This window comes from Triplophysa rosa, linkage group LG9 (genome assembly GCF_024868665.1).
Source record: "Triplophysa rosa linkage group LG9, Trosa_1v2, whole genome shotgun sequence".
Lineage (NCBI taxonomy): Eukaryota > Metazoa > Chordata > Actinopteri > Cypriniformes > Nemacheilidae > Triplophysa > Triplophysa rosa.
Window position 1 is genome coordinate 25,701,172 of NC_079898.1, and position 10,547 is coordinate 25,711,718.

Sequence of the window (10,547 nt, forward strand, 5' to 3'; positions counted from 1 at the left end):
ATGCTTGGATCTTTCGTGTCGTGTCGCCTTGTGCACGCCCAGGGACCCACACTCCAGCTGGCCCAGATGGAAGCCGTCTGGGTGACGCTGTCTTCAGATTTAACAGCCACTGGCCCTGTACTGTTGTCGCCACCACTTGTAGATCTGCTGCTATGTAGATCAGGTTCAGCAGCTCAGTTGGTTGGCAGCTTCTCGGAATCTGAGCACCAGGTGTACTCGCATAACAGTTTTGATTATATCAATAAAATAATAAATAAAAAACACATTGTATATATTTTAGATACAAAAACATTAAACAAAACAAAACATCTAGCTGTCTGCCTTACCAATTCTATGAAGCTATCTATACTAGTCCCCATGTGAGAGTATACAATTATACACTGCCTCCCTTACTATCCAAAAACGAAGAGCGAGACCAAGAGCGAACCGTAAAATAAAATGTATCAAAAGAAAATGACACCCCTTTTATATCCATTCTTAGTGTTAAAATGTCAGGGATAAAGTTCAATAAATGTCTGAACATAAAAAGAAAAAATCTATGTTAATTGTGTTGTATTGACATATTTAAATTAGATAAGATTTGTCAAGTATAAAAATCCCTTTTGTTTTGTAAGTGTCAGTATTCTCAGGTGAGACACAAGGACAAGGTACAGAGGACCCAGACGCAGACAGCGGGTAAGGGGTTAACAAGACATTTAATAAAATATAAATACAAAACAAAGACCCACGTGAGGGAAAATAACAAAGATAAAAACAGGAACACGGACTAACTAAACTAGACAGGACTAAAAAATAACATTTACCATATAAACTACAAAAGACTAGACTACACTGACAAGACATGAACTCACCACAAGCAACACACACACGACAGTACAATGATCCAGCACAAGACAGAAGACACAGGGGCATTAAATAAGGGGACAAATCAAGAGGGAACAGGTGTGGGGCATGAACTAATAAAGAGCAATAATGAGGAGACGAAAGGGCGGGAACAGAAGGCCAACAGGGTCAAAACGCTTCTCTCCACATAAAACAAGAGGTTCTGTCATGGTTCTGCCACTAGGTCAAGAAAAGCAAGACAAGATGGGGCAGAACCATGACAGTAAGTGCGTCAGTAATCAAGCATTACACAGACAGTTTGTTTTCTGCAAATAACCAGTTTTTGTCTGATTTTCCAAGTTATTTTACTTCAAGGGGGTTTCCAATTGAATGAATTGCATTCATTAAAAAATCTCTGATGATTGTAATACAGGTAAATAATTATTATATCATTATTTTGAGTTACAAACAAATATAAATTCAAAACCAGACTTAATTTCATTTCCAGCCTTAATCTTATTAGGCATATTTCATGGTTAAACAACTGAATCCAGATAAACCAGATCTTCACACTCTGGAAGAATATTTCAGTGAAATATCACCAAAATAAACAGCTACAGTATATGAACTTAATAACATATTTTAAAACCTGTTTAAGGATTTTTCCAGTGGGAGTAAGTAAGTAAATTGGATTTATATAACACATTTCCACATAGCAGAGCTATCCCAAGTGCTGTTTAATGTAAAATAAAATACCAATTAACAATCAGACAAAACAGACAGCAATAAAATGAAATAAAATAATTTTAAAATTCCAATGAGAAAAGATACGTATTCATCCTCGATTTAAAAACAATAATGGAAGATGCAAGATGGATGTCCAGAAGGAGTTGGTTCCACAAACGATGGACAGAAAGTTCTGTCACCCTTAGATTTTAACCGACAGCAGGGGACGTGTAACAAGCCCTTGTCAATGGATCTTAAAAGTCTGGAAGATGACAAAGGGACAAGAAGATCATTCAAATAAGATGGTGCTTGATCATTAAAAACTAATAACAACAGAATCTTGAACTGAACTTTAAGCTGGGCCAGAAACTAAATGAAGCAAAGCTAAAATTGGGATGACCTGGTCATATTTCTTAGCCCCTGTCATCAGCCTTGCATCTGCATTTTCTACCAGCTGGAGGCGTGAAAGCCACGACTCAGGGAGACCCGAGTACAGCGAATTACATCTGTCTAAACGTGAAGTACAAAAGCATGAATGACCTTCTCCAGATCTTGAAAAGTTAAAAACGATTTAAGTTTGGAAATGACCCGTAATTGATAAAAACAGTTCTTCTACATAGCCTACATTCAATTAAATTCAAATAGCGCTTTTCACAATGTGCATTGTTCCAAAGCAGCTTTACAGGAGCAAATAAGAAAAACACAGAAAGGTAAAACACAGCACAGTGCATGGTGTTTATAGACCAAGCAAGATCATTATAATAAATAATATCTAATAAATAAATGAATAAATAAATGCAGTCTCCCGGTGAGCAAGCCAACACTGCACTGCTCTGCTGTGGCGAGGAACCCAAACTCCAATGATGAATAATGGAGAAAAAAAAACCTCGGGAGAAACCAGGCTCAGCCGGGAGGGCCAGATCTCCTCTGACGTGTCATAGCTGCACTCAGTGACCCCGACCAAAGCCACCGAGCAACGTCCACGAAGAACATACTACATGAATACATGAATACTAGATAAGACCTATACTAATCTAGTTGTTTATTCGTGTTAGTTCATTGATAAATGTTAACAAATAGACAGTTAATATTTAAATGGTTTTTAAATATTTATTAAATCCGTTGAAATGAACCATTGAGATGAAGAAATGCTGTAGGAGTATTACCCATTGTTGGCTAACTAATGTTTAGAAATGGAACCTAGTTGTAAAGTGGTATTAAAGCTGGTAAGCCGCATGTTGGCCTGTCACAAAAGAAATCATAATGCATAAGCTATTGTTATCATTCCCATTAATATTCAGGAACACTAAATGGTCCTTACCAATAATTTCAAACAAACAATTAATCTACACTTATATATAACCACTGATGTCCATCTATGTCTTGTGTTTTTTACTTATTACTTATTTTATTCAACATTTACTTATCCAGGAATCATTTAATTGAAATGAAAAATCTTTTACAGTCGTATTCTGAAAAAATAGCTCAGTTTGTGGTACACAAATGGTTAAGTTTCATTTTCTGCTATGTGTCGCCAATAGGATTGGTTTTGCCTTCTAACTTAAACGTTAGTTGTTTACATCTATGAGGATAGCTAAATATAGTTGAATATCATGCAACCAATTGTTTTATATGCATTTATTATATATATATTATTTTATATGCATTTTTCTAAATTGTGATCTAAAAATAATGTTTCTGTCTAACCGTTAGTGATCAGTACTGCTGTGTGAGGCAATAAAAATCTGTATCATGAACATGATTGGTTGGTGCAGAGATATAACAACACTGAAGAAGATGTGCTTTTCGTACTTAGAAGCGTTCTCTATCAACTGCAAACCTTTTTATTCGCCACGCGAGTTTTCCTCATTTATTCTCGTGAATGTTTACATTCCTCCACATGCTTGTGCGAGCGCGGCGCTGCAACAGCTGGCGGATTACATCACTGACACGGAGCAGCAACACCCGGATTCTCTTATTATTATTATTGGGGACTTTAACAGAGCAAACCTCTCCCGTGAGCTGCCAAAATACAGGCAGCATATCACATGCCCCACCAGAGACAGCAACATTCTGGATCACTGTTACACCACAATACGGGATGCATACCACTCTGTTCCCAGAGCAGCTCTGGGTCTCTCTGATCATTGCCTGGTTCATCTTCTTCCGACCTACAGACAGAAGCTTAAATCTGCCAAGCCTGTAGCAAGAACAGCAAAGAGATGGAGCAGCGAAACAGAGCGGGCCTTACAAGCCTGTTTCGACTGCACGGATTGGAGTGTCTTTGAAGCTGCAGCCACTGATCTGGATGAGTTAACTGACACAGTGACATCCTACATCAGCTTCTGTGAGGACATGTGTATTCCCACCAGGACTCGCTTAACATACAACAATGACAAACCATGGTTTACAATGAAACTGAGACAGCTTCGTCAGGCCAAAGAAGATGCTTACAGAAGTGGGGACAAAGTCTTGTATAATCAGGCCAAAAACACACTGACAAAGGAGATAAGAGCAGCTAAGAGAAGCTACTCTGAAAAGCTGAAGAACCAGTTTTCAGCCAACGACCCTGCATCGGTGTGGAAAGGCCTGAAAGACATTACCAACTACAAGCCATCATCCCCTCAGTCTATGGGTAATCAACGACTGGCTGACGACCTGAACGACTTCTATTGTCGTTTTGAAATGCAGAGTCTCACCCTTCACACCCGCCCTGACCCTATCTCTGCTATACCATTAACACCTCCTCTTGACATTCAACCTGCACTTAAGATCTGCGAAGAGGATGTTTGCCAGCTTTTCCGCAAACAAAAGATCAGAAAAGCACCAGGCCCAGACAATGTCTCACCCTCCTGCCTGAAAGTCTGTGCGGAGCAGCTGTCGCCCATCTTCACTAATATTTTTAACAGATCTTTGGAGCAGTGTGAAGTCCCTTCATGCTTCAAACGCTCCACCATCATCCCTGTACAGAAGAAACCCAAAATATCTGGACTTAATGACTACAGGCCTGTTGCTTTAACATCTGTGGTCATGAAGTCATTTGAGAGACTTGTACTGGCCCACCTGAAGGACATCACCAGACCACTTCTTGATCCCCTCCAGTTTGCTTACCGAGCAAACAGGTCTGTGGACGATGCAGTAAACATGGGACTGCATTACATCCTACAACACCTAGACAGACCAGGGACTTACGTCAGGATCCTGTTTGTAGACTTCAGCTCGGCCTTCAACACCATAATCCCAGACCTCCTCCTGCCCAAGCTTACCCAGCTCTCTGTGCCAACCTCTACCTGTCAGTGGATTATTAACTTCCTGTCGAACAGGCAGCAGCTAGTGAGGTTGGGAAAATTTAAATCCAGCACATGTACCATCAGCACCGGAGCTCCTCAAGGATGTGTTCTTTCTCCACTGCTATATTCACTCTACACAAACGAATGCACCTCTACAGACCCTTCTGTCAAACTCCTGAAGTTTGCAGATGACACCACAGTCATTGGCCTTATTCAAGACGGTGATGAATCTGCCTACAGAAAGGAGGTTGCTCAGCTGGCTGCCTGGTGTAGTCAAAACAACCTAGAGCTGAATGCATTCAAGACAGTGGAGATGATAGTGGATTTCAGAAGGAACCCTCCATCACTTCCTCCCCTCACCATCCTGGACAGCACTGTGGATACTGTGGAGTCATTCAGGTTCCTGGGCTCCACCATCTCTCAGGACCTGAAGTGGGAGTCCCACATAGACTCCATTGTAAAGAAGGCCCAGCAGAGGTTATACTTCCTCCGTCAATTGAGGAAGTTCAACCTACCACAGGAGCTACTGACCCAGTTCTACTCAGTGGTCATCGAATCTGTTCTGTGCACTTCAATTACTGTTTGGTATGGCTCGGCCACCAAATCAGACCTACGAAGACTACAACGGACAGTTCGTAGTGCTGAGAAAATTATTGGTGCTCCTCTGCCCACACTTCAGGACCTGTACGATTCCAGAGTGAAAAACAGGGCAAGAAAAATCATCATTGACTCCACACACCCAGCACACAAACTCTTTGATCTGCTGCCCTCTGGCCGGCGCTTTAGAGCACCAAACACCAGGACTTCCAGACACAGAAGCAGCTTCTTCCCCCAGGCAATCTCCCTCCTAAACAGATAACTGCTCCTTAAGAGCAATATTCCACTTCCACTACTCCTATAGTGTGCACTATAGTGCCTTATTATATCTACATCTTATGTATACATGTATATAACACTACCTCTACTTACTAAATTATCCATTTGCACAAGTGTACATACAATCTGTTAATATGTTTATTCTACTATATACTACCCTGTACAATGTCTCTTATATGTTATTATCCCCCATTTTCTGTAAAATAGTCTTTATTTTATATATGCACAATTTAGAATCTTTTAGACTGTAAATCGTATTATATTGTATTGTCATTGTGTTGAATGTCTGTACTAGAAGCTTCCAACACCAAAGAAAATTCCTTGTGTGTGCAAGCACACTTGGCAATAAAGCTCTTCTGATTCTGATTCTGATGATATAAGTGTTAAACAAACCAAAGTAAGCCACTTAAACATTCTCTTAATTGCTTTTGTTTATGGAATTTGTAATGATTATAGTAAGGTGTTCATATGGAATGCATTAATGCATTATTATGTCAGGTCAGGTGACAGAAGCAGTCCTGTCATGTTGTGGAGAGGCAGGGTCACAGATTATTAGGCTTTTAAAACATGATTATGTTAAAGTTATAATAAGGTTGCACTGTTATAAAGGTCTATTAATAACTCTGTCCTACATACAATAGTTTTAAAAATTGTAGGCATAAATATGTATGTATATAAAAGTAGTTTTTATCCAGACTGTAGATGGCGTTAAACATACAGTAATACTGAGTGGCTAATTGTGTATTCTGGTGTATTTCTAAGAAAAGTGATCTTCCTGTAGACAGCAATAGACAGTGTAGCAATGAGAGTGACAACAATGAAGAACAGTTTAGAAAACTATTTAAATAGAACGTATTTATTGTTTAAAGAGAACCCGGTGTATGGAGAGATGTATGGCTTAATGCGTTGTAATAGCCTTACACTACTAGCATTTGTCGTTAGAAACACATCAAATAATTTCAGTTCTTTAAAAAACCCTAAATGTAATACTCATTTTAACCTAAGGAGGTCGCCATGTTCTTTTTCGATGACGTAAACTGGTTGCACGCACAGCTAGGCAGCCAAACTAAACACCGACACACTAATCAGTTCTTCAGTAAATATAAGGTTCTGTAGGATAATATATATATATATATATATATATATATATATGTGTGTGTGTGTGTGTGTGTAACAATGTTCACAGCAAGGAAGGAGGAGGGATCCGGCAAACGTTGAACAACAAAACTTTAATAAAATAAACAAACAACAAAACGAAAGTAAAATGCCACACATAATAAAACATAATGTAAAGTCCAGGCCTGGTTCTCTCTCGTCCTTTACTGTTGTCGCTCCTCCTTTTATATAATGCTAAAAGAAGAAAGAAAGAAAATAAAGATGCTATTTGGTGTATTTTCCTACATTTTAATATTGTTTGTCAGAAACAACACAAACATGCATATTAATAACCAAAATCATTTCGAATTTATCATATACACGATATTTTAGCCATTATACAAGGCATGTTATCCAGATTTTGACTTTTTGATGTTGATTTATCAACATCAGTAGCCTAACGTTATTGTCTTCTCTCCTTCGGTCATTAGCTGACAGGGGTTAATATTCACGTGTGCTCTAATACAGAATAAATAACCAAACCGCAAGCATTATTATTGTTTATCAGCATATTCTCATAATGTATAAAGTATATGATTATGGTGGATGCTGATGTCTTAAATAGTCCTAAATGTCTCAAAGGCGGTAGTTTAAAGCTATGATTTAATGCACGCTCACCTTGAACAGACGTCTAATACTGAACGCATTCTTCTTTTATGGCTGGCAGGCTGGCTTGTGTCAAGAGGACATACCGCCACCTACTGTCCCTGTGTGTTTGTATATCTGATCTTATGTTTTACGTGTCATATTTTACTGTTATATATGGAAAACGTGTGTGCTTCGCTGTTGCGAAAGAGAACAGGTTCAGGTCGCAACCATTTGACATCACGGATTCTGACGCAAAAAATGGCGTCCTCCAAGTAAAAATATTTTTTCAAAGTTTATGAATACTGTGACAGTTACACTGTTTTTTTATTTCACAATTATAAAGTCAATGCCATTGTTCATATATTAAGCCATAAATCGCTCTATACCCAGGGATCATTTTAAATAAGTCAAGTAAACGGCACTAAACTTTAGTAACAATTCGGCTCTGCAGTCGACCAATGTCAAATCCCAGTCTATTGTGCAAAACTACATTAAACACTCTCAACAAAGCAGTGCTATGGAAAGCAGTGAATCCAGATTTTAAATGGTTTCTAATAAATTAGCTGTATTTAAAAAACGGGATTAATTGTGACAGGATGACTTTCTAAAAGTTTTGAGAGAAGAGATCACTTTGTACAGGCTGAAAGTTATTAACGCAGCTCTCACCCAAACCTTGCTTCTCAAGCAAAGGCTGAACAACCGCATGCTTATAGCAGTTTGGAACCACACCAGTGCCCAAAGATTCAAAGACAGGTCTGGGAGCTGTGAGGCGAAAGAAGAACTGATAGCACTCACTTTATCAACAGAAATGTAAAAAATTCTCACACAGCTCAGCTGACGGCTCCCAAAAAACTGGGACTTCGGATTTATTACTGAATGTATTGTTGAAAATAAAATCTTAGGTCTATGAAAGTCTAGACATCAGGTCAGAAAAATATTTTCTATTATAAATTTGATTTAAAAAAAGTCTTGACGTGAAACATGACGTCCCAATATTTAACAAACCCTTTATCACATAATGAATTAGATCAGATTGACTCACTGTGAAATGTGTCCATTTACTGTAAACCATTCAACATGAATTGCAGTGGTCAACTGTCTCTCACACTTGGGCAGTTCCCCATAGCATGTGTCAGTCTGGTGGTGTCCACTCCACAATTGTGAAGTCGACTGTTGGTAAAGCCACCTCAGGAACTATTGGTCATGGGGCTTCCTTATTCTCTTGAGGTCCTCGTCTGTGCTACTGTGAATATATAGCTTCATACACAACAATTAATTGTCTCATATAAATTCTTAGTTCAATCTTGCAACCGTTCCAAAAAATGTCCTTCATAAGAGCCTCTTAAATACCAATGGCATTAGTCTGCCTGTAAGCATTTAATACAGTGTCAAGTTTGTAATTCTGTTGGTTTACATATGATGGTTCATTAAAGAGAGATTTAGAAGGTGCACCTCTCAAAAACATACATTATAGATGTTTGATTATTATTATTAACTTTTAAATATAAAGTTTTATTAATTTATAATTATTTGGAGCACAATGATTACTAGATGCGGGCTGTAGAACTTATTTATAAAAAATTATCTTCCTTTGTCAGTATTTGTGTTCAAATCCAACCCATTTCATATTTCAGGTACTCTTTAAATATCTCATATTTAAAGGCTGTTATAATTAAAACTTCATACAATCTTTATCACTAGTGAAGCCCATAATTCATTATAGGCTTAATATTAAAAATATGCATTGTGCATAAATAATTTCCAAATAACTATTTTTTATTATAATCTTATATCAATATGTCTTAAGCAATATATATGCAATTATGATAATAAATGCGAACTATATTATTATTGTCTAACTTAATTTCTTTTTTATACTAGGACGTCCATATAACTATATAAAATAATAAAGAGTAAAAATACAATTATTGGAATAAGTCAAAACTTCACTTTCTCAGATCAACTGCTTCTCGTCTCTTCTCATTCACACGCGCGCACAAACACACAAAGGCAAACACAATTCCACCTCTCTCTCTCTCTCATTCACTTCCTGGCTACACACTCACACATCCATGGATTTCTCTGAGCCCTCATACAAACTTACACACACACGGAGCCCCTCGCTCTCTCTACCACTTCTTGGCTTCGCACACACATAGAGCCCTTCAGGCTCTCCCTCGCTCTTGTTCTTGGCTGACATCATGCACACTCTTGGACAGCACCCAACAACCCCTCCTTTACACACACACAAAGTCTCACAGGCTGATACTTTTTCTCTCTTCCTCACTCCTGGTCCATTTGCAAGAATAAAATATTTTACAAAAATTAAAATATGTCCCAACACGCACACATTTCGTGACCCGTTACCTAACAGGATTTCCACGCTACCTAGCATCTTCGTATACCTATACGGCGCGCCCCCATGACGCGACCTGTTTTCCATAACAGGATTTTCCTGCCCTCTTGGCACTGTCACAATCCACTATTGTGAGCACACTCACCTTCAGTGTGACCGTTTACCTAAACGGGATTTATACCCTCTTGGTATCTTCTACCCCACTGGTAGGACGCGTTAAACACAATTTATTTCTCATACACACACACACACACATACTGGTACGGGGGGTTTATGAGGACTTTTTTCCCAAACAAGTTCCATCCTAGTTTGTGAGGACCCATCTTTCCCTTTGTCATAGAGGTTAATAAGATTTATTAAACTGATCCTTATGGCATGGGGTAAAAATCTGACTACTCAGAATTAAATTCTAGTGAAACAGTCTGGAATTCTGAAGACCTGACATTCTACAGCACTGTGAGAACATGGCAGGAGTGGGCGTTTCCTGACTCAATTGTGACTTATGAGGACTTCCTCAAATGGTTTAGCAAGATATCACCTATAAGCACACAGATCATTAAACATGACAATCATACATAATTTCCCCTTAAAAGTACTGAATTACTGAACTTTGTTTTTAGTTCAGCATATAGAAAAATATACTTTATCAGCAAGTGTTTGAACTGTCTTGATCCTGCAAGACATTACAGAAGCCAATCTTGAGCTTGCAATGTGAGCTATAGCAAGTGAGTCAA

At 38.4% G+C, this 10,547-nt stretch overlaps 1 protein-coding gene across 1 annotated transcript in view; it reads left to right on the top strand.

The window, feature by feature from the left end:
- The window catches only part of LOC130558760 (methylcrotonoyl-CoA carboxylase subunit alpha, mitochondrial-like), a 41,931-nt gene continuing 31,384 nt past the window's right edge, over positions 1-10,547 (top strand). Inside the window, exon 1 of the mRNA XM_057341361.1 lies at positions 1-117. Within this exon, the coding sequence (XP_057197344.1) occupies positions 1-117 (117 nt within the window). The remainder of the gene's footprint in view (positions 118-10,547) is intronic.